Source organism: Xyrauchen texanus, chromosome 28, assembly GCF_025860055.1.
Source record: "Xyrauchen texanus isolate HMW12.3.18 chromosome 28, RBS_HiC_50CHRs, whole genome shotgun sequence".
Taxonomy (NCBI): domain Eukaryota; kingdom Metazoa; phylum Chordata; class Actinopteri; order Cypriniformes; family Catostomidae; genus Xyrauchen; species Xyrauchen texanus.
Genome location: NC_068303.1, coordinates 9456887 through 9482860, shown reverse-complemented (window position 1 = coordinate 9482860; position 25974 = coordinate 9456887). Strand labels below are relative to the sequence as shown.

The 25974-nt window shown below is 36.4% G+C and overlaps 3 protein-coding genes across 11 annotated transcripts in view; 1 reads left to right on the top strand and 2 right to left on the bottom strand.

The window, feature by feature from the left end:
• The window catches only part of LOC127622163 (calcipressin-2-like), an 83463-nt gene extending 72061 nt beyond the window's left edge, over nucleotides 1-11402 (bottom strand). The window contains exons 1-2 of one of the 2 annotated variants that reach the window (XM_052096136.1): nucleotides 11255-11402; nucleotides 6176-6393 (exon numbers count right to left, since the gene is read on the bottom strand). In XM_052096136.1, the coding sequence (XP_051952096.1) occupies nucleotides 6176-6391 (216 nt within the window). In that variant the 5' untranslated portion in view covers nucleotides 6392-6393; nucleotides 11255-11402. Of the gene's footprint in view, nucleotides 1-6175; nucleotides 6394-8761; nucleotides 8955-11254 lie in introns of those variants that run through there. The other variant, XM_052096137.1, reaches the window with a different exon arrangement.
• Nucleotides 11403-13856: 2454 nt separating this feature from the next.
• LOC127622455 (24-hydroxycholesterol 7-alpha-hydroxylase) lies at nucleotides 13857-21990 on the bottom strand. Its single transcript, XM_052096561.1, is given in 10 exon segments — nucleotides 13857-13883; nucleotides 13996-14082; nucleotides 17005-17094; nucleotides 18134-18229; nucleotides 19644-19684; nucleotides 19687-19770; nucleotides 20151-20250; nucleotides 20360-20455; nucleotides 20931-21005; nucleotides 21859-21990. Coding segments are annotated over 10 exon segments (828 nt in total).
• A 2973-nt stretch (nucleotides 21991-24963) lies between these two features.
• reps1 (RALBP1 associated Eps domain containing 1) overlaps nucleotides 24964-25974 on the top strand; it is a 29638-nt gene continuing 28627 nt past the window's right edge. For 7 of the 8 annotated variants that reach the window (XM_052095624.1, XM_052095623.1, XM_052095619.1 and 4 more), the window contains exon 1: nucleotides 24964-25534. In XM_052095624.1, coding sequence (XP_051951584.1) covers nucleotides 25382-25534 — 153 coding nt within the window. In that variant the 5' untranslated portion in view covers nucleotides 24964-25381. The remainder of the gene's footprint in view (nucleotides 25535-25974) is intronic. The other variant, XM_052095622.1, reaches the window with a different exon arrangement.

Sequence of the window (25974 nt, the reverse complement as noted above, 5' to 3'; positions counted from 1 at the left end):
TCCACCAGAGGTGGCAAACACAATCAAACATTTTGACAGCACTGAGAATCATGCCTGAAGGCAACGGCATTGTGCTGATGCTCCTTTGGAACAATTTGACCTCCCTTGATCAATCAGCAAAGTGGGGGCCCTTGACAGAGGTCCAGGCGAGAGCAGAGAGGGAGATACGAGATTAGCAACAGTCTATTCTGTCTAGCTGTCATCTGTCATTAAGCTTCATGCATCTGGAGCTTTCCTTTACTCTCCGGATGTTTGCCAAATCCAATCACAGATGCTGAATACCCTGCAGTGAAGGGATTGCAGGGTCACCAGGGGCTATGGCAAAGCAATCATTGGCTATTGGAGTAGAATCATCTCAAACACACAAGTGACATATAAGGTTAAAAATAATAATTCCTGCCAAGATGCAGATTACACTATGGCAACAGACTATAATGGCATTCAGGCCCTCATGGTTACATTATTGTCGAAGAGTGTAATTATTGAGAATCGCAACACCGCTACTAAATCACGAGTGTGAAACATACAGCGAGACCACAGTAATTAAATTCTCAAACAAATTACTCTTATGAGACTTTTATTTTTAAATCTACAGTGCAAAACATACAGTGTGACTAGTGTAGTCTGATTCATGAACAAATGACTCTTATGAGTCGGGTCTTTTCAGTGAATATCTTAAATCATACATTTGAATGGTCGAAATGAACCAAAAGTTGTTAATGTGTTAGGTTTCTTAAAGCTCATCAGATTTAAATCTGAGTAATTACTGGATGGTTGATAATATGATTATGTGTTATTAAACATACACATTGAGTTTTGTTATGAATTTATTATTTCCAACTATTTCTTCGTCAAAAATACTAAAACAATCACTTTTAGAGCCATCTAAGACTCAACATCTTTAAATTCCTTTTGATTCTCATCCCTAATGTCCTCTTAACCAAAAAATAGCCAAAGTACAGTTAAGGTTTTGGCAACAGACTGCAATATCATTCAGGAAGTTACCTCCCAGGCTTAGTGGCTTTATTAACATAACTTCTACATAAATGGACCACTGGGTCCCATTACACCCATTATATAAAAATGTCCCATTCCAATCTGAGACAGATTAATTAGGCAGCAGCCAGTTATGTATTTAACTATCAGACAGCTTCTGCATCTCACAACCATGTGCTCTGTAATCATGTGAGGGTGAAGATTTTAATCTGTGCAACCAGTTTAGCAAAAAGCCATTACTACAAGTTGGCCAGTCAAAGAAAATGCAATCATGCTCTGTTAATCGGGTAATATTTCATGGCATTTGTAAGGGAAACGGTCAGACATTGAGAGCAGTATAATCAGCACAATTAGCTGCCTAATTAAGCACATGTTCCCTCATTTATGATAGGGGTTTTGTTCTGTAATAGACACAGGGATTGCAGCATTTAGTTGAAGTTCACAAAAAAATCTAATATTTTAAAATATGCTTTTATTTCTTGTGCTTAATTATTTGGCTCATCACAAGATGAGAATTTAGCTCAAACACAACATTTTAAGCTACATTTATTTGTTCTACTGTTCTGAACATGCATGGTAGCTTTAGATTTTGCAACATTGCCTATATAAGTAGTTAATAAAATAAAAACTAAATAAAATCAAATAAATATGTAATCTATGGCAAAATACATATTAATATATATATAATATTAATATAATATATGAATCATATCAAATATACTGGATAAATGCTGCTGACATAATGCATATTAATGTGAGCATCCTTATGACAACTTTTGGATTGAATTAGAAAATTGACAAATTTCCGAATAATATCCTTTAATATTGTGCCAGACAACAGGAGGAACCCAAACCTGTATTACTGTATATTTTTCTTCCATGGAAGACAAAAGTATAATTTTTTAAATGAATTGTTGTGCAGCTTTAAAATGATCAGTGAATAATGACTTACATTTTGGTCTGTTCCTCTGACAAAGCTATCGTCGGATTAAGAAAACTTGGAATATAGTGCTCAAGTAATATAACATACATTTATGGTGTAATTTTCTTGACAGCCATGGCCACTATGAACTGTCATTATATTCATAATTTTCTCCTTTTGTGTTCCAAGGAAAAAATTACTTTTTATAAAAAACTCATTTTCATTTTTTGGTGAACTATCCCTTTAAAAGGACACAGAAGCTACTGGAATAAGCATAATCTCTTTCTGATGTTCATGAGTACTTAGTTAACCAAGTAAAAAAACAAACAAAGATACAACAAGGCCATAGTATATTGCTGAAGCACTATTCAGGGTACAATGTAAGCTTACTTTTTACAAGAGCACTGAAGCCTCACAACCTTGCCCCAAACCAAACTAACAGTGTGGTACAACAAAGTCTCTCATTACGGATCACTGAATTCACCTTAAAAACAATAACTTCCAACACTGTTACTTGTTATGTAAGGAAATTAACCACATGAATCATGCAAAGTAAGGTGCGCAGCAAAGGGATACTTTTCAAGAGTTACTGTGTGCGTGTTCGCATTAGTGGAACTATTCAGAGTAAAAGATGGAGTGCTAGTTTTATGTTTATGAAGAACCATTCTGAGTCTGTGATTCAATGGTGCAAGTCATGGACCACCTTTTATATTAACCTCTATCAGAAGATCTAGTCTGTCTGAGAGTAACTGTCAGGACTTATCAGTGTAAGAATTTTGAGTCTATGTTTGTGTGTCCAGTGCAGGTCAGAGGGCCAGACATACCTGGCAGACAGGGCCATTTCTAGGTATAGGCAAACTAGGCGAACTAGCATGTAGAGTGCAAACAGCTATTTCATTTTTTTGTCTTTTTATTTTTAAGATGTATTATTATTTAGTTCTTTAGATTTATTTTAATATTCAATCAGATTATGTTTTTTTATTTGCAGTATCTGAGACAGCGATTAATTCCGGTCTCCTTGGTGTTAGTGGGCGGCTGTGTGCTGCTGCTGCTGCTGCTGCTGGGAAGAGAGAGATAAATGGGGGACTGGAAAAGAGGTATTCAACTAGTCATTGGCCCTGTTTTTCAGCAAGCTGTTAAGACTTTAGCTAGCTTATATTTCCGAGTGTATAACTCCAGCCCTCACAAATCTGTAGCTAGCTACCTATTATCGTTATTGTAGGCTATATTCATAGTGGTAGAAAAAATCTGTTAAAAATCTGACTTAAATGCTTTTAGTGTTTAGGGGTGGTGGAGCAATAGGGATCTTGCCTAGGGCACCAAAATGGTCAGAAATGGCCCTGCTGGCACAGCTTAGCATATCACATGATCAGTGTTCTTAAAACTGTTCAAAGAATGTCTGGGCTAAATATTTAGCTGAGGTCAAATATTTAGTAACCACTGCATTTCGTGTTCCAAGTGATGTAACATTCAGAAGAAGTACGGTTTAAAGATTATAACTAAATGCTTGACAGATAAATCTTTAAAGGACTGGCTCATTCTATAAAGAAAATGCTGTCATAATTTACTCACACTCATGTCATTCCAAACCCTTATGACATTCTTTTTTTCCATGAAACACAAAAGAAGATGTTAGACTGAATATGTTCATTGCACTTTTCCATGCAATGAAAGTGACTGGGGAATGGGTGCTCTTGAACTCCAAAATGACTAAATATGACCATTGACGACTCATGTGCTATATTCCAAGTCTTCTGAAGCCATTAGATAGCTTAGTGTAAGGAACAGACTGAAACTGAACAGCTTGCCCACTGTTGATACCCTCAAATCTCAATTCAAATAGGATCTTCCATTTCTCCTAACCAATCACAACGCACCAAGTTTGAATATGCAGAAGTGTAATGAGATTTGAAAGTTGTGCCGGAGGGCAACATTTTCAGTGAATAATGATTTAAATTTCAGTTTCTTACACAAAGCTCCTGACAGTATGGCTTAAGAAGACATGGAATATAATGCACAAGTTGTATTACCTAATTTTATGGTGCTTTTTTGTCTTGTTCGGACCTTGACAGCAGTGGTCCCATACACTTTCATTTTATGGAAAAGAGCAGCATGAATATTCTGCCTAAAATCTCCTTTCACGTTCCACAAAAGAAAGAAAGTCATACAGATATGGAACAAAAAGAGGTAAATAAATGATGACAGAATTTCCATTTTGGGGTAACTATTCCTTTAAAACCCCACTTCTGTTTAGATAAAACTTAAAAATCAGTTTTCACTCTTTAATTATTTTTCCTTCTTTCAATCATTTTCCATGTTTTATCATCGAGGCGTTAAAGCCAAATGCTACTTATTATAACTTCTGCTACAAGTTCTCATTACATCATATGAGTTTTAATCAATCATGCAGTACCTATGTTCTCTTGTGACAAAATAATATGCCGAAACTGAAACTATGGAAATAATACATTATGTGAGCAACACTATAAGGGTTTTATCTGCATTTTTGAAAACATGGATGCCATAGGTCATCATAACTAAATAACAATACTTCACGTATGCAGGATATACAGTGGGAGATACTCCCTTGTCTCTAGGTGTAAGCTCACTCTTGAGACCACTTGCAAATGAGACGAAATCTTTTTCGAAGAGAGCCCACAAGTCGAATTTCACACCTGATCTGGCCTACATAGATAATTGAATTGGAGAGGCCTAATTCACAATCATGTAATGCAGGTCTTGGGAACTGCTTTTCCACTGGAGCATTCTAACATTCCAGTCAGTCAAACTGCCTTTGTTCTAATGTTTCTGTGAAGTATTTACTTAGAATCCATATTGGACTCTCAATCATTTGGCGTTCAAGCAAAAATTATGTAAAAATTATGCCTTTCCTTAAAGGTAAAGTGTGTAAATTCTGCGGCACTAGCGTGACCAAACAAAATGGCAAAAATCATGTTTCCTATAAACTCACTCATCCATTTTTGGGGAAATCAAAAAGGTGGAGCCGCTGTCTGTGTGGTGTACGGATAACAACCTGGTCCTCAATACCACCAAAACCAAGGAGCTGATAATAGACTACAGGAAAAATTAAACAGATATTAAGCCCCTTTTGATCATTTGTGTGGAGGGGGTCCTGGATTTCAGGTTCCTGGGCGTGCACATAGAGGAGGACCTAACCTGGAGCACTAACACCACAGTACTGGTAAAGAAGGCACAGCAGAGACTTTACTTCCTGAAGATCCTTAGGAAGAACCACCTCACCCAAAAAGTGCTTCTGTCCTTCTACCGCTGCTCCATAGAGAGCATACTGACTTATAGTATCTGTGTGTGGTTTGCCAGCTGCACAGAAACAGAGAGGAAAGTGCTCCAGAGGGTCGTCACCACTGCCCAAGAGATTATTGGCTGCCCTCTCCCCACCCAGTTCCCGCTGCCTCAAAACAGCTCAAAACATACTTAAAGATCCATCTCCACGGACACTCCCTGTTTGAACTGCTGCCCCCAGGCAGACGTTTCAGGACAACACGAACAAATAGATTAAAAAAACATTTTTATCCAAAAGCAATAGCAGCACTAAACACTACTTGAATGCATTATTAAGGAGATGTATCGTGCAGTGAACTGTTTTGTATGTGTGGTATGATGTGTTTTCATTTCCTTTAGAATTTTTTTCTTTTATGCATTTTTTAGAGCTACTTTTAGAGGCTCTTTTATATTTATATACCTGTTGCACTTTATTTGATGTTGCACTGATCGGATTGAATCAAATTCCGTTGTATGTGTACAACGACAATAAAGATTTCTATTCTTAAAGGTGAAGTGTAATTTTTTAGATGTAAAAATACCTTCTCCTATTCCAGTTTTATAAGCAGAGACTATAATTTAGCATTTCAAATAACATTGCTGCTCTGTGATGTTTTCAAAAACATTGCTCTGTTTATATGAGTGGTTTGACATACTGACTTCTGGCTCAACCAATAGCATGAGTTTTTAGCAGGACTACCTGTAATAAGCTGTTTTACAGGGAACTGACTAGTTTTTTAACAGTGGAAGATTGTTGGAATGTTTTTAGAAACTTGCTTGGAAACAGTCTATTTTTGCAATTCTGTTTGGTGACACTATAGTGGCACAAAAATGACACACTTCACCATTACAGGAGTGAGTTTTAACTCAAGTACAACAAAATGTCAGTTCTAATAATGACAGTTCTAGTCATGCAGGTGAAATGGAGCAAGAAATGGATGAGTCAATTAACCTTACCTTGCCCTCCTGGTCCTCAAATACTGACTGGTCCACGTTGCAGGCAAAGAGGGATGTGGGGAGATCATTGAAGTCAGTTATTTGTTGGAAACTGTCTCCCAGTGAGGACTCTACAATGGTGGACTGCAGGACTACCAGCTCCTCCCCTCCTAGGAGATAGACCCGCTGGAGGAATGGAGTGCTTCTCATGTTTGCAAATAAATGCTCTCCCTTCATGGCTGTAAGGGGTAAATAAAATAAAATCAGGGAATGTTTTCTAGCATTACCAATTGCTTTGAGGCTGTGGGGCTGGTCTTTAAACGGGCCAATTTCTTCACCTTAGTAGCATTTTAAAAATCAAATCACTTGATTGTCACACTACCATATACACAAGTGCAACAGTAGTGCATTTTAGTCTTACTGTATGATGTTATCAAGGTTTCTGCGCCAAAAACAATTGTAAATTAGTTTAACATTACCATTTCCACTCCCTCTCTGACCCTTATAATTAAACAGGCTGTTTAAAGGGGTTTTACCACTGCACGGTACAACTCGACTCAACTCGACTTTGCTTGCTTTTTTGGGGTTTTCCACTGTGGATAGTACCTGGTACCTGATACTTTTTTTAGTACCACCTCGGTCGAGGTTCCCTAGTCGATACTAAATGTGATGTCAAAATCCTGCAGATCACTGACTGGTCAGGGAGAATCTTCACTACCAGCGTCACTGGATTTCAGACACGTGACATCAACCCGATAGTTTTAAAGTTACCAGCGACGATAACAGTATCATTTGTTCACGTGACTTTCGAATTGTGAAAAAAGAAATGGCTGTGCGCAAAACCACGGTGTGGTCAATAAACGAGGTGCAGACGGTCCACTCGTTAGCGATGAGTGAAACAAAAAGTCTCTCAGGAACTGTCTCAGCTGCTGGCTGCACACAGCTACCACTGGACCTACCAACAGTATAGGGAATAGGGGGAAAAAAAATTAATTGACTACAGAACTATCAATGAAAAGTGGAAGTGGTTTGACCAAATGGACGCTAATGGAGCAATAGGAGGGAGAGTGCCCTGGAGGATGGTATGTTTTGTTATGTTAATTCTATACTCTGCTTGAAAGCTTCACTTTATTTAGTTGAGCAGCTACTGGAAGCTTGCTTCTAAAACAACCAGGCCAATTTAACTGTTACACTTGTGTAAAATCACCATGCAACAACTGCTTTATGCAGCACAATGAGCTAGTAGCTAACAGCTAGCAGTCGTGTTATTGTTTTGGTCAGTTTGCGTCATGTTTAAGATGATGTCACGGCAGTAGAGGCACAACTATGACGATCAGCCTATAATCCCACCCACGTTGAGGTGGCACTAAACTGCAATGGAAATGCAAGCTCTGAAAAGTAAAGCGAGTAGAGTTGAGGCGAGTGGAAAAGTGCCATAAGATTCTTATACTGTATGTAAATTATCTCTTTTTTGATTGGCCCACAAGTGAACCGAGTAAAAATGCTCTCACCATCAAATATCTTATGGAGAAAATGCTGCAATGTCATTACATGTCATGTTTGCTTGTCATGTTAGATTTTTTAGTCTTTACATATTTAAACATTTTGCTTTTTGTAATGCATTGAGTATTGAGTGTTGTTACATATTCTGTTGATTTTAAATTGTCATCAAAGTAATGTTAGCTAGCTAGCTAATATAGAGATTTGTTAATGCTTAGTTTTTGGAGTGTTTATGACTTTAACCATTGGTCATCCCGTTAATACTTAATCATTTTTACGGCCTGAACTTCAAACATTGGTCACACTTAAAATTGCAAGATTTATTTGTGATAGTCTTGGAAGCAACCATTAGAATGTGTTGAATATAATAAATAAATAAATGATTTAACCATTGCATGATTGTTGGTGCTTGATGGGCTAGTTTAAATATTTCTGTAACGGCTGATCGCCTGAGATTTTCATGCACAACATTCACTAGAATTTACTCCAAAAGGAGCCAAAAACAAAAAACATCCAGTGAGTGGTAATTCTGCAGACAGAAATGCCTTGTTGATGATAGAGGTCAACAGAGAATGGCCAGACTGGTTCGAGCTGACAGAAAGTCTCCGGTAACTCAGATAACCACTCTGTACAATTGTAGTGTGCAGAATAACATCTCAGAATGCACAACACGTCGAACATTGAGGCGGATGGGCTACAACAGCAGAGGACCACATCGGGCACTTTATTAGGAGCATAGTGTTCCCAATAAAGTCATTAGTGAGTGTATATATAAATAAAATAAAAACTCCTTTTGTAAATAACTTCCAACATTTAGTAAAACAAAATGTCAATATATTTCTCTTTTACACATTTGAAAATGTATCATTGTTTGCCAATATTATCAGAGAAAGTAGAATTCTAAACTTTAACACATTTCTATTTCAGCTGCTTTACATTTAGGCTCTTCATGCCTCTTTTATTATTATTAGATTTGTGAGCAAGAGCTGGATTAGTATTAGTAGAGTATTTTCCCTTTACTCCCAGACAGCATAGCATACAAACAGCAAGGATAGAAAATCACAGTTTGTCCTTATGACAGGTGACAAAGGGAACTAGAACAGTTACCTCCTAGAACCCCACCAAGCAGATGTTAACCCCTGGCCCCGGTAACTAATGCTCCACCACAAGATTAGGTGATGGGCTTAAAGCAGAGCCGGTCTCTTGTCAGCCCACACAAACAACAACAGCAAGTGGGTAACAGCTTGCGCCTATTTCCATAGAGCTGCTCCACATGCCTATTCTCCCCATGATCCACCCTGACAAGCCTGGTCTGCGGGCAAAGCCAGCACTGTCGCCGGTGTCACACGCACTGTTTAATCTCCCACAGCTATTTTCGGATCAATAGCCCATCACCAGCCACACACACACTCGCTCTCTAACACACACACACACACTCATGCACGCTCTCACTTTCACTCAAGGCTATAGATAGAGGCTGGAGCTGACTGGTTCAGTCTTGCCCTGTGTAAACGTGGCTAAAAATAGGAAGAGGACTAATGAAATGCAGAGATTGTGAGACACTTGATTAAAATGAAGGTTTCCAGACAGGGCTCCATTTCATTTACAATATCAGAATGACCATGTTCTGAGATAAGGGTGTGTATAAACTATACATAAGAATAGACATGATATAGACTCCCAGCTTTATTTACATAGCTTACTGCAGTCTCTAGACATCCGTGTTTTTAATTTTGAAATGGTTTCTAAAGCATAGACAAAAGCATATTGTTTAACCTGAGATTTAGAGGCCATTGTCAGTTTCTCTCAATGGCAAAGCCAAGGTCAATAAGTATGTGAAATATGTAGATACTGAATTCTAACATACTGTATATAATTAACAGATTTTCACTATACCTATACAAACTAAATGGTAAATGGAAACAAAACAACAGTGTAACGCACTCACACAAATAAAATGTGTGTGTACATTAGCCAACCTCCATTCAACACTTGTATCTCAAACATTGACATTCACACAGCGTGAGGTGATGGTAAAGCATTCAACTCACATTTGTAAGGTGCTGTCTTCACTTAAGTTTAACTTGTTACAACCTTTTCCATTATTTACAATTATTTTGTCAGACCAGCATTGTAGCCAGATAACTCCGCCCATTGCACTACATACAGCAAGCCGCGAGCGCTGAATTGCATAAAGTGTCCAACATTCCACACTCCGTTTTGACGGTTGAAGAATTGCATCATACGGGTACTCATAGTGCACTTCTTTTTGTTGCATTTTTAGTGCTAACATACTACTCGCACTACTTACACTACATAATGACGTAGAATAGTGCAGAAGTATGGGGTTTGGGATGCACCAGTTAAACTGTTCTCAGAACAAGGGCAGTTTCCATGAATTTCAGGTTGTGGCATGTTCTCACAATAATTTTTAAATGCTAGAAATGTATAATTACAATATTTTCTGCCAAAACAATGTTTTGATATTTTTGTAAGTTACCTTTTTATAAATTTGCTATTTAATTTTTTTGCTTTATGGCTAGTTGTTTAACTGTTAAAATGACATTGCCACAACTTACCCCATATAGTGTGACAACATGCCCCTCTATTGTGTTCAACATGTGTTCCACTGACTATCGTTTGTTCCTGAACAAAAACAGTGGAAATCTTGAATGCATGTATACAAAAATTGACTTACAAAAATAAACCTACCCTAAGAAATATTCACTGGAGTAAAAAGTGTGACAACTATCCTATATTATTTTATGAAGTAAAACACATTTGTGACACATTCTTTAAATCTATTTACCATTTTATCTATACTGTAATTGATATATATCAAACATGTGATCTTTGTAAAATACTTTAAATGCCTGGTTGGTAAAAAAAAAAAAACTATGAGAACTATGAAAATACATTATACTGCATTACATAATATACCGTATAAAGTAGTTTGCTGGTTTAGTTTCTTAAAGTGCTAAATGTAAGGTAAATGTCAATCACAGTCAACTGCAACCTGTTTGCTGCATCCCTCGTCGAGTCATCACTGGAGGAGCGGTCACTGTCGTCATCAACCTCATATTCACTTTTCTAATCCTTGCTATAAAGGTTTATATTCCTCATTACCTCTCTTCTTGATGACGAAAATAACAAAAGCGTATTGCGAAGAAGATGCATCAACCTGTTAGTGTATTTGTCAATAAAGCGCGCTATTTGCAGCGTCTGTCAAGGTCAAAGAGTGCACTTCAGAAAGTAGGCTACTGTTACAAATTCAACAATGTCATCAACTGGTTTATCTGCGCATTCTAGGGCGATACAGCTTCTTGTTAAAGAGTTCGCAAGTTTTCAGTCCACCTAAACTCTTATGTAAAAGTTATCTATTTAAAAGTAATATACATACAGCATTAACGCAATACAGAATATATTATACTATAGTATAGTACACATATAGTACATAAACACTGCATAATATGTCTATTCTGCATTAATTCGACACTCAATTTCTCTATATGCTACTATAAACCCAGCAGCACCTGTCTAAGCACTGCTGTACAGATGGATGACGATCTAATGTAGAAAGTCAACATGGATTTTCGGTACCTGTACGCGATGTGGCAGTCCGGTGCTTATCTTCTGCGCGCTGGCTTTGTCTCTCTTTCTCTCGCCTTTGTGAATCAACCTCGCATTCCAGCTGCGATTCACTGATCTCCTGACGTTACTGCAGACAGCTCGATTCACCAATGACCGCCTCCCGGCATTCAAATTATGTTTGCTCGAGCCACTAATGAAATGCAGCGCGGCGAGCGGGATTCAGTGACCAATAGCAATGAATATGCAAATGAGCAAAGGTACGTCAGAGGTTTCGCCAGCGGTTGGATGATGAGGCGCAGTGACTGTGGCACATTCAGCAAGTTGTTTTGGTGAATGTGGTGCATGTCAAAGCAAAGATTTTGAGAAATAATGATTATGAGACACAAAACCCGTGAGTGAAAGATGATAATGGGTTGGTTTGAGATATTTAGAGATGCATCGAAAGACATTAGATAAAGTATTGCGTATAGGTGTGATACACTAAATTAAAAAAAATTATGTAATGCTTAAAGGGATAGTTCACCCCAAAATTATCATTTACTCACCATCAAGGCATCAAAGATAGATGTGTTCGACTTTCTCTCAGGAAAAACAAAGATTTTTAAAGAATATCTCAGCTCTATTGGTCCTTATGATGCAAATGAATGGTGCCTAGACCTTTGCTCCAAAATTACATAAAGGAATCATAAAAGTAATCCATATCTTCAGTGGTTAAATCCATATCTTCAGAAGCGATATGATAGGTGTGGGTGAGAAACAGAACAATTTTTAAGTACTTTTTCTTGTCTTTTTTTCTTTTTATCCTCTTTTCTCCCAATTTGGAATGCCCAAAATCCACTACTTAGTAGGTCCTTGAGGTGTCGCAGTTATTCACCTCAGTCCGGGTGGCGGAGGACAAGTCTCAGTTGCTTCCACTTCTGAAACAGTCAATTCACGCATTATCACGTGGCTTGTTGTGCATGACACTGTGGACACTCCCAGCATGTGGAGACTCATGCTACTCTCCTCGATACACGAACATTTTACCATGTGCCCTATTGAGAGCGAGAACAACTAATCGCAACCGCGAGGTGGTTACCCCATGTGACTCTACCCTCCCTAGCAACAGGGCCAATTTGTTTGCTTAGGATACCTGGCTGGAGTCACTCAGCACACCCTGGATTTGAACTCACGACTCCAGCGGTGGTAATCAGCGTCAATACTCGCTGAGCTACCCAGGCCGCAATTAATACATGTTTACTCTAAATCTGCACTTTCACTATCAGATGCCAAAGTGAAACAAAACAGGCACCGCATCTGACATTCAGATGTGAAAGTGAATGTTAAAGTGGAGATTTAGAGTAAAAAAATGACCAAATGTGTATCTGTGTCTTATCCACACCTATTACATCACTTCTGAAGATATGGATTTAACCACATCAGTCATTTGGATAACTTTTATGATTCCTTTCTGTAATTTTTGGAGCTACAAAGATCTGGCCACCATACATTTGTATTGTATGGACCTACAGAGCTGAAATATTCTTTTAATCTTCAATTGTGTTCAGCAGAAGTAAGAAAGTCATAGATATCTGGGATGGCATGAGGATGAGTACATAATGAGAGAATTGTAATTTTTGTGTAAAATATTTTTGATTTATCTTTAAGAAAAATAAATAAAATAAATACAAAAATTCTGATTTATTAGCTGAATGTATTTATTTCACCCTGGAAACTATATTTACTATAATTTCTTGCTCCATTTTAAATAATATGTAGGTTACAAGTTGAAAAGACAAACAGGTTGATTTGAGTCTTACCTAAATGCAATAAAAGACTTTGGATAAAGTAGTGTTTCTGAACATTTAAATATAAAATAAAAGGAAATTGATTATGCTGCAAAAAAAACAAACAAAAAAAAAATCACATTTTATAAGCAACTAAATGTATTCAGTACCCCTAAGAAGTATAAACAGGGTTGGGGAGTAATAAATGTAATGGAAATACGTATTTAAAATGCAAAATATAAGTAACTGTATTCCACTACTGTTACAATTGAAATCATTAGTATTTAGAGTACAGTTACATTCAAAAAGTATTTTGATTACTGAAGAGATTACTTTGCATTGTATTGTCATTTGTTTCATTTAATATTTAGTCCTTTCAGATGGAAAACATTTATTAATGTTATTAAACACATGATTAAATATGTTGCTATTTAATGCAAAGACATTCACATGTTTTAAGTGTTGCCACTGTATTTACCAAGTTTTAGTGAAACAGGAATTTGGGCTGCATCCGAAAACTGGAAAATACTGCCTTCGGAGGCCGTATAAGGAGGTACGATGAAAATAAGGTACCTTATAAACTATTCTGAGACCAGGTTCTATAAGAGGTCCATTCATACAATAACACTGTTGGTTAACTGATTAGGCAGCAAGACACCAAGTCAGCTGCCTTAGCTTATGGATGCAGCCATTGTTCTTTTCCCAAAGTATACATATATGACCACAAAGTAGATCAATGTATGATTCAGCTCTAGTTCCAATGCTTGTTGGTGGGAAAAACCTACCAAGCTATTTTTGGTCTGCCTGAGAATTGCAAGGGTAACAAGCAGGACGGTGCTTAAGCATTAGATTGGGTGGTTGTTGGGTAAATACTGCCATAGGAACACATCTGGAAATTATTAACCTAATGCCTACATTAAGGCCATCTCTTTCAAGGCTTATTTACATTCTGCATTGAACATTACTCTTTCTCAGGCCACTTACTGGTTTAGGTACTGCATCCAACAAGGTAAATTCAAACTTGTATAGGATCAGGGCCACAAACATATGCAATTCCATTATGGCATACCACTGGATGACACAATAAACAAACAAGTGGTTCTTATTGATACTTCTTTTTTAATTTGTTCTTTCGCATTAATTTCTAGAAGGAACCTCTTCACTCTGAAGTGCTTATTATTACACAAGTCAACTTCAATAGCACTGTGTGTATTGGTATTCTGACCAGGAGCAGATCTACCAGGGTGGCATAGGATGGCAAATGCCACCCAAGAAGAAGCATTGCCACCCCAACATAAGTATCCAAATGTATTAAATATAAATGTAAATATATTATAGTTAATGTTGACATTGTGTAGGGGTTTATTTATGTCAAACTGCCTAAACTCTCACCAAATGCACAAATGACTACAGACCCATAGCATGACTGATTACAGCAGCAACCAATCCCGTGACAGCAGTAGCAGCGGCCAATCAGAACACCGACCAATCGCCTACCTACTATTGCAGCGTGTTTACAGTGTTTGGGCTCTCATGGGTTGATGAGCTTTTTTCCTCAACAACAATGACCACATGGACAAATACGTGGGAATAAAGAGTTAAAGGATGAATTTCTCAGTTGTTTTCAAGTCTTCACTGAATGATTATTAGATACTTCATATATGTAACCCAGTAATGCACTTAAAAGTAATTAAATTAACTGAAAGTCAGTAACTGTAATCTGATAACTAGAATTTAAAGTGTACATATTGCACCACATTTGACTGGAAAAGTAATTAGGTTACATTAACTAATTACTTTATAATTAGATTACTCCCAACACTGCATTTGATGTCATTGACATCCAGTCTGCGCCACAGGTGCTATTTTTAAAAACAGTAGTGCACAATCAGTTGGACCACTTTTATGGTGCTTTCATGGTGTTTTTTGTCCTTTTGTCCCCATCCACTTTCATTGTATAGAAGAGAGCAGCATGAACATACTTCAACCATCTCCTTTTTTGCTTCACACAAGAAATAATGTTATATAGGTTTGGAACAACATGACAGAACTTTTGGGTGAACTATCCCTTTAAGGCAGGGGTGTCAAACTCGGTTCCTGGAGGGCCACAGTCCAGCAGAGTTTAGCTCCAACCCTAATTAAACACACCTGAAGCAGCTAATCAAGGTCTTCAGGAGTGCTTGAAGATTACAAGGAGGCATTTTGGAGCAGGGCTGGAACTAAACTCTGCATGGCTTCGGCCCTCCAGGAACTGAGTTTGACACCCCTGCTTTAAGGCATAAAAAAAAAAACAGCTTTCAAAATGAGAGAGAGATATAGAAAGAAATAAGGGGAGGTATTAAAACAATATTGGTCACAGTGGGAGGGCGAGAAGGGTCAGATTTCTTGAAATATTCAGTCCAAAAACCTTGAGGGCTGTGAAGCATTGAGGGGCACTGTGTCAGTGAAGCAAGCAGCTAGTTTCCTAAAGTGATCAAAATCAAATCAGATTGGGGAGGAAAATGGAAGATGTGGGTGTGCCATACTCAGTGTAGTAATTTATGGTCACGTCCAGCTAAGAGATATATATATACAAGCCTAAGAGATCATTACATTTGGATGCAGGAAGTTGCTAGGCATGCAAAAGGGAATATATTTCTCCAATGGCATATGAAATTATCCCAGAGAGTGTAATACAGTTGATGTTGACTTATATTCCTTTATAAATGATGCTATTATAAATAATAAAAAAATAAACTTATAAAGTAGATGATGAAAAACAGCTTCCATGATTGAGTAAAGCCCAACATCTCTCTCTCTCTCTCTCTCTCTCTCTCTCTCTGTGTGTGTGTTTGTCTGCATATTTCTTGCTCTGTTGTCTCCTTTTTCCTTACAGATATTTCACAGACTGATGTATATAAAGCCTAGCCGCACATATGGAGGGGCTGTGTAGAGGCTCTAGTAAAGGTCACAGGACTGTGCCCATGCTTTTGATCTACTCGTGCTGCTGTGATTGTTCTCCCAGACTTTGTATGTTAACGTCACACTGACTCTGCTGCACTCTCCCCAGGGTCCCCAAGATGTCATCAGCAAGGCCACAAAGGGCTAAAACATTTAAGATCAAGTATGCTTAGCACAACATACTAGATCCAGCACCATCGATCCACTGTATGTCTATACTATCAGTCTATTGCAACTCTATGATGCAATGAGTACTGTTAATCAGTAGTAACGCCTCTACAAATTATATATTTTTTGTACCAATTTTGAACTTTTTTTTGCCAATCTTTGTGTAAATAACCTAAAGGAATTGACATTCTAAGCAAAAGAGCCAAAGGGGAAAAGATAAAAATGTTGCAGCTTGTGGCATTTATTATAGGTCAATGGCAAGTCACAGCTTTCTCGCTAGAGGTCAAAAACAACCACCCTAACCATCCTGCTAGAGGAAAAGTTACCCTCTAAAACTCCAAAGCACACTCCAACCTACCAATTCTGTTTTTTTTTTTTTTTTTAGACACGGGACAAGTAAAAAAAATAATTGTGGTAATAACACCACAAATACTGTTGATTGAGCTTAAATTAACCCAAAATTTTCATTAACTTTTCTAATTAATCGCATTAATGAAATGTTAATTCTGACATCTCTAAAACAAATATATAAAAATACAATGTAAAATACATTTCTAAAATGTCTAACGTCACCTAACAGAATTGCTATTTTTTTTTTTTATTGTTTTTAAACAGGTTTCCTGAAAACTCCCCCCATCTTCCATTGGTCGGCCAATGAAAGCCCTGCCCCAAATCTAAGCCATTGGTTGAGCCAATGTTGCTACTGTATGTCGAAGAAAGTATGTTTTTAGCTCTAATATACTGAACTGAATGCATAAATGATGCGAAAAGTTCAATTGAGCTACCAGTGGAAAGTTCAGTGGTTCAAGTCAAAATGAACAGGACCATAGGCTCATGAAATGATACATGGAGAATATTTTGTACAAACACAAGAGTTTTTCTAACCTTCCTGGGCACTGATTTTTTTCCCCCTCCAAATGCCACAAAACCTTCCAAGAAGACATTCTTTTCTAAATCTGCCTTTTCCCATCGTTCCTGTGGGAAGAAAAGTTTAATTTAAAAAATAATTCACTCAGACGAGGTAAGTCACTCCAAAGTAGACCACTCCAAGGTTTAATTGAATAAAAATAAATATTTACTGTAATCTCTGGATAACTCCTTATGCAATGTCCATCTGTTCACAAATGCAGCGTTATTATAGGCATATATATATGTATATATATATAATATATAATATATACATATAATACATGATAATGATAATATATATATTAATGTTTGCTCCGCGGTTCAATTCAACAATTCAAAAGTTTAAACTTTTGAACCGGTCAAAGTCAAGTTCAACCATTTGTATTATTTTCCAATGCACGAGACCATGGAATGTCCATCTAGACAGCAACCGGAGCAATTGAATTTGTAAAATATTTAGATTCCATTTGGGAAAAAGGAGAAAGTGACCAGTGAGTCCACTCTTTGAGTAAAATGTAAGTGCATTTCCACTCTTAGGAAAAAAGTGTTTTGCAGCAGGGTGGCTCTGAAAATAAGCATATTTCTTGCTAAAAAAGAAAGCATGTAAATCATACAGATGTTGGGCTGACCCAGTGTCTGTGAGTTGAGCTATTTCCTTTAAGACATTAGTATGCTGCATTAGTAGACAGAGTGTAATGGAATCTCTATAGGCGTTTTCCGAAAGGTTATTGCGAAGATAACTGTCATGCTTTCCTAAAACACATACAGACCTATTATTCTTGTTTTAATGGGGCACAGCTGGACTTTCCAAACACATTATATGGTTTGCCAGACAAAATAGGAGGAACTTTATTAAAGGAAAATACTAATAATACATATACCAATTCCATCTATGATACTTCATAGAGCAAAACAAAACAAAAAGATCCTCAAACACAGTACAGGAACATTTAATAGTAAAGCACTTCACCTTTTAGGAAAAAAAATATTATGAGCATGTGTCTTGTGTTTATTGTAAATGGTTTATAGTGGAATGTGTGTTAACCCTTTTCCTGTGGCTGAGGTTATTCAAAACATGTTAGAATTACAGGTCAGAGTTACTCACAGGTTTGAAATCTGCTGGGTCTGGGAAAAGCTTAAGGTTTCGGTGAGCACAATAAGGATACAACATTAACATGTCTCCTGATGGAATAAGTTTATTCTATAAGAAAACACACACACACACACATTTGTTTTCTATCAGTGTGGGGGACTTCTATTCCTATGACTTCAATTATTTTATACCTAAGCCACACACTAACCTTTTTGCATTTTTCATTAATGTAGTATATTTATTAAGCCTTTTTCCTCACTGATGTAGATCATTTTAGATTAATCCCCATATATATATATATATATATATATATATATATATATATATATATATATATATATTTAAGCAATATCACACTTGCTATCATGCTATATGGCCCTAAATCAGCACTGATGTGATTACCTATGGCACTCGGCCTGCGGCCACCCCCAAGCAGAGATGCTGTCATCTTTCTGAAGATCAGCTTGCTCAGTGGAAAAATAGTGTCCAAACGTGGGTATTTCTCCCTATTTTGCGGTAGTCAGCACACAAGAGTCAATCACTATAGAAACCGCAATGTCCTCCGCAATTTTAAACAGCACCCATTGTGTAATTAATCAATCTATTGTGTCTCTCAGCTCTGATGAGCCGTAATGCTGAAGTTGTCAGTTTAAAGCCGTTTAAAGCTATTTCCTAGCTTTAGTATTGTAGTAATAATACAAGAGATCACAAAGAGCTGTTGTATGTAAACGGCTGACGCGAATTCACTTCACGTCATCTAACTGGCTCATATTACACACAAAAATTATCTTTTGCCACCACCTGCTGGCTAACATATGTAATGTAAAAAAAAAAAGATGAACAGTAGCTCCTAACACATGCTCTTACACTTTAATTTAGAATGGCACGAACACAAGCGGAGTGATACACAAACAGTGAAGCGTCGGAGTGCTGATGCTGTCAGACCATCAGTGCTCATGGAACGTCTCTCGTCCAATCAGATTCGAGGACCGGAACTAAATGTTGTATATATATATATATATATATATATATATATATATATATATATATATATATATATATATAAAATTATTAATAGCATTATATATTAGAATAAATAATATATATTATTACTATATTATTATATTATAATATATAATACTTTAATAATAATATACTGTTGCTCTTTTTTAAGAGGACGGTTAGTCAGTAGTATTTATGATTAGATTTATATAAAAAACGTAGAAGCCCTTATTTAGATAGAAAGATAAACATGCAAGAAAGCATAATGTTTCCTTTGTTCATTGTAGCCTATGTGACTCAAATGGTGAATCTAAATCACTGAAAAATAAAATTGCTTTATCTTGTGTGTATAGTGCAGTGAAATCTCAGCTTTTCTCTCTCAAATGTACATACATATGATTTCTAAAACTGAGCAAAGATATTGTTTATCTATGTGCAACATAGTATTTTTTTCAGCATATCTTTTAGAGATAAACTGAAATGAATAGCATTACACACTTAATAATTTGTCACCGCTGACCTGTAATTTGAGGGGTCGCACTACTTTATGAGTAATTGCTCTGGGGCCCTCGTCTGAATGGCTTCCATGGTACACCACTTTACATATGGGATCTGCTGTAAGTCATCTAGGGTCACCTTTGTCTTAAGTGCAAAACAGACTGTTGGTGAATGGTGACTGAGGCTAATTCTGCCTTCCATCTTTCTTTGTGTACCAGGGAAGAAAAAAAGTCCTGGGTAAGTAAACAAAGACAACATTTTCATTTGTGTGTCAATCCCTTTAACAGATTAATAAAAATATTAACTGAACACTGTTGAAGTTTGAGGCTTGCCAATCATTATGCATGAGAGTTTGCTGTCCTCTTGTGGATTTGAAAGGAAATTCAAGCGCAATAAGTATTTGATGTGACTAATGAATTATGCTAAGCAAACAGCAGTGCAGAACTCATATCAAGCAGGTGATAGAAGAAAAAAAAAAAAAAAACTAAAATAGCAGATTTTATTAAACAGCCAATGAAAACACAAGAATGTTTACTTTGCTAAATGAGTTTTACTTTGCTGATCTGATCCATATCAAATTTATATGCTATGGGATTGGACAAAATAAAAGCAATGGCCCAAAATTTTATCTAGAATAAAGTGAGAAGTTTGGTGAGAGTAAGCAACATTCCATAAAGATAGAATAGCTGCTTTCTGGTTTAACATAATTCATTATATTGACATAAACATTTCACTTACTGGTATAGCATTTGCTAGGGAAGCCCAAAGCATAATTACACCATAATTGGGCGGATATTTGTCTGTTATTGATGTGGAAAGCTGCTGTAGTAAAGTCTAAGGAAAACAAAGACATATTATCCTTTCAGTTTTTATTAAATTATTAAATAATGGCCTTATGAATCTAATTGTATGCTGATTCTGGCATATATGATACATTTATGACAGCAATCAAAATCAAAACTAAGTTTCACAACGTAGTCCTAGAAAATACTTGGTAGCCTGTGGGAAACATATTCAGCTCCCTCTGTTGGTTAAAACATGTTAAAACATTGCTACAATCAACAGTACCATAAAAATAATTTGCCATTTAATCTGCTTCAAATTCAACACTTTTTGGAGAGTGATGTAGTTAACAGTCACAAACACTCCAGCACTTGATGTATTCTATTTTTTTTTTTTACTTTTATTTTTACTGTTACTTTTGTTCAAATGTAAACAAGAATTTAACATTTTACTCTATAGCTTTATTATTATTATTATTATTATTCCACCACAAGCCATTTAGTATAGTTTACCTACAGTACATTACCTTTCCCCCATACTCACTATAGAGTGTCTCCTCTGCCTTGATAATAATATTTCTCAGCAAAGAAATGCCCATTCCCTGTTTAAGACAGAGGAATTTGATGTTTTGAATGCACATTAGCATTGAGGCTATAGTCCAGTTATACTATACAGGCTATAGTAGTTGTAACTAACTTGTGGCATGATCTAAGCCAGGGATTCTCATACTTTCAGCTTTTCAGGGTTTATACTTCTGTCCAACCTTTGATTCATGTAGCGCATCACTAGCGATTCACATTTTTGGTTTACTAGTGTTTCATTTGCTAACAAATCAGTGTTTTGTAAATGAACTAATTGTTCTTGTTCTTTATGGTCATGGACAAATTGTTTTTTATTATTTACATTTACATTTATGCATTTGGCAGACGCTTTTATCCAAAGCGACTTACAGAGCACCAGAGGCGGCGGCAGCCGATTTTGCCGGGGCTTCAGTGCACTTATTACAGGGACAATCCCCCCGGAGCAACTTGGATTAAGTGTCTTGCTCAAGGACACAATGGTGGTGGCTGTGGGGATCTTCTTATTACCAGTTATGTGCTTTAGTCCACTACGCCACCACCACTCCATTTCAGTTGAATAAATGATTCAATGGCTTACTCTTTACCATTAAAACTTCAATTTGCCACCACCTACTGGCCTAAAGTGTAATCTGTAGAAATGGCGCCTGAATAAAATCTAACCAAAACATTTTGATGAAAACCCCTGATCTAGGCAACTAGGACCAAGTAGAACATTCAAGGACCACAATGGAAATAAGTTTTTTTTTTAACTTTATTGTGTTATCCTTGACAAATGAGTGTATTTTTCACTACTAATTTGTCTAATAAATCAAATCAAAACTAGAAAATGTCTACTAATTGCAGTTTTCAGGTCACTGTGGCAACAGCTCTCACGCACTTCAAGAACAAGTCTGGGAGCTGCGATCCATCCTCAAATCCATCATCATATTTTGTGAATTTCTCCAGGAACTCCTGCTTGGTAAATGCACTGCTGGGGGAGTTACACCTGCCTAGTAAGTTGTTCATCACTGTTGGATACATAACATTCCTGGAAATATTTAGTTTGTTTTTCATCATAACTAAACTTTTTTTATGATTTTCCAATTTATGATATTAGATAACAAGATTTTATGGACACTTGTCCATCCATTAATGTAAATGAAAAGTATAATATATTCTATTCTGTATATGAGCATATAATCTCACCATATTCTTAAAATATGCAGAGCCATGAGTATAATCGTTTACAATTCTGTGGTCTCAGGATGCAAACAAAAAACATGTAATAATAAGGAAAGCATTCGATATTCAACACAAGGGTCTATCTGGTGAATCAGCCCTGGGCTAGGTCACAGATTTAGATTAGGTAAAATAACAATGCATAAGTATTATAAATTGTTAATTTGCAAGATTAAAGGCACACAATTTCAAATTTCTATGTTAAAGTTGAATTTTGCGAACAATGGCAGCCAGAGGGAGTGTTCTGGAAACCTTTTTTTAGGCAGTCATTATTTTTGCAATTCTGTTTGGTGATGACGCCGGTGATACAGACACAGTTCACCTTTAACTAGTTGGTCCACAATGCATAGAAGGCTTGTTTACTGTTTTCCTAGGTGAATGTTAGCACACATATATAATTGATGTGAGAGAAGACTATTCTTGATTAGCTCATTTAGATGTCCAGATCCATTGGATTCCAAGGCTCTGTTGCCTGGAGTCAGTTTGTTCTTGATTATGGCTATACAGGCTTATACGCTTATAGAAACTCTCTTTGCTGATAGAAGCTGGACAAGAACCCAAACAAGCGTAACATGATAACCGATTAAAAGGACAATACAATTGATTTATAGAATGTAAAAAAAAAAATTATTTCATAAAAAATAAAATATTTAAAGTGGGACTTTAAACAATAAACAAGCTCATATTAATTTAAAATGGAGACTTCACTTTGTTACAATGCCTACCGTATATATTTACCTGTGGAAGAATTATATATATATATATATATATATATATATATATATATATATATATATATATATATATATATATATATATATATATATAAAATTCTTCATCAGGTGTATATAATATATATATATATTCCGGTATATAATATATATATATATATATTCCGGTCTCCAGTGTTTTCAATCGCATCGGCATTTAGTCATAGCAGTTAATGTATTGCATTTGTGGAAGTTGTCAAAAAACGTATTAACGGACCCTATAGCGCCGATACTTCACTGTGTCGAGATGACCGTTTTTTATTATTATTATTATTATTATTATTACAGTGCCTTACTTGAGTAGATGACATGAAGCGATGGTCCGAGGTTAGTTACATTGATATCATAAACTAGTTTTTATGACAGCCAACAACTGCACAAGTTGAGCGGGAAATTCATTTTTACTCAAAATAACAATATGGCTGTTCTCTGACTGGATCACTCGTTTCAAAACAGGCAATTACAATCATCATGGCGCCGCCCACTGGTTGCTCAGGAAAACTACAGATAGGGAACCAGTGATAAGTAGTAACATATTGCATGCAATAGCCTATAGACTGTAATCAGATTACAAAAATCAAGTTATTGTAATTGGATTAATACAATTTTAAATACTCATAATCAGATTACAGTTACTTTTATGTATAACATTATTACATTGTAATCAGGCAACAGCAGTAAATGTATCATATTTATTTATTCCACTAATACTACTTTATTCATCTTTACATTTTATTAATTGTAATATGTTCTGTAAATATGTACAGTGAATCTTCGCATGTTTTTTGAAGAGAGATGGAGGGTTGTGGGATTAATTACGCAATACTGCACACACAGACCTGGTGGCTATAATTACATTAAAGTTGGAGCAGTCTCACTTAGCATTTGACCACTTGATTAACAAAAATCATTACAATTTTAAAGAGAAATTGGGCAAGAACATTACTGTGCAATGCAGACTCGGCCTTCTCAAACTTAATATAGAATACAAAAACATTTGTATGTGTGCTTGCATGTTTTCTCAACTTTACATTTCTCATATGACGCTTAAAGTGTTTAATCAATAAAATGATCAATTATTTAAGAATTTAATCTAAAAAAATATATTTGCTTGCTTTACATCTAATTATACATTATACAGATCTGGTACTAGGGTGGGATCTTTGGTGGGACACCTAATGGGGGGCAAAGTTGATCTTTTTGCCATCAGTCTGTTGGCCTCAAAGTGCCTCATGACTGTTTCGCTGTCAGACAGAGGGCGAGGGGCATCATAAGTCAGTATAGTATATAGGCTATAGACATACTTTTTATATAATCTCTTTAATAATTTTCCCTCATTTTTAAAAGTGTTTAAAATGTTATACTTGCCATAAAATAATAAATAAATAAATAAATAAATATATATTGCTGAATTAATATGTAATAGGCTATAAAGCTAGTCACGTTATCATAAAAAGACAACATATTAAATATTCCCTCAATAAATAATACATTGAATTGCTATTGAGAAAATAAACCAATGCAACAATGCCACAATGTCTTAGAAAGTATTTTGTGGGCACACACGTAATAACACCACTAACATTCCCATAGAAAATAAATTTATATAAATTCCAATTACTATAAGCCTATGATTTTTTTTACATTTGTAAAGTTAAGGTTAATACATGATTCTGTGTATTTTACAAAATGTGACAAATAGGATTTACAGAGAGCTAATTTCCCCCCCTGTGCAGGCTTTATGGTTCTATGGTATAATTAATACCTGTGCAATATTATGTACTTCATTACGTTTCAAAATATCACATTAAATACAAATATTCTGTCACACAACCCAATTTCCTCTAAATCTAAGTTTTCAAATCCCTTCCAAACCAATCTTGCATCAGGTTTTTTTATTTTATTTATTTATTTTAGAAACAACTCTGACGTGATGACGCCACATTTATGACGCCACACTCAATCCGGGTCCTGCGCGCCTGGGCCATGACGTCACGGGGTCCAGGAATGGCGGCGCTGTCTGCAGAGGGAAGCAGCCCGAAGAGCCCGAAACTTTATTCGTAACATCTCTCAGCGGCTACGCTAACTTCACCGCTCCAAATCTGTCTAAATCTGCCGCTTAAAGAGCCAGAGCAACGGCGGAACCCAGTCTCGACGCTGTTACATTTGAATTCCGACGTCCCGGTCTCTATTAGTTTGCTTGACTTTTCGAGGGCCGAAAGACAAGAGCAAAGACAGCGAGTAACGGTACACAAAAACAACAACAACAACAACCGCCTCAAACTGCCCTCTTTTGGGTTCGTACTTTTCATTTAAAGTGTTTTTGTAGTTTCCTGTTTTGCACATACACTGAAAGGCACGTCACTGGCCCGATAAGTGAAGCCAACAGCTGCGGGTTTAATGCCACGATGGAGAGTTTAACACTTAGCGATGTTGAGCAGAAATATTACTCGGAACTCTTCCTCTCCTGTGATGTGGACAATACAAAGAAAGTGGCTTCCAATGGCAAGGTTCTGGACCTTTTCCGGGCGGCCCAGCTCTCAAGTGAGTTGGTCCATCAGGTATGTGTCTATTAGTCAGCAGATCGGTGTTGTGATTGAGACTAAAGGAGATGTGTGACTGATGGCAATGGTCAAGCATTTCAGATAAGTCAAGAGCTCTTATGGATAATTTGGACTATGCTAAAAGAGCTTTTAAGGTCAGGCTGATGAATACATATTATTGTTGCCGAGTTGCACAGATGGAGGGTGATGCATTTGTTGGGTTAAAGTTTGTTTCCTGTTTTGCAAGCCTGTAAATGTATTGGTTGTGCTTACATCCTCTTAAATATGAGCATATTTAGTAATTTTCTTCTTTTGGAAGGGGATCCATACATGGTTGATGGCTCATGAAATCTCATAAAGTTGGTGATATTGAAATTTGGACACTTAAAATATTTAGGTATGCTCTTCTAGCCTTGTAAGAATGTATTCAGCAATCATCATACATTTTGATCTAAAGC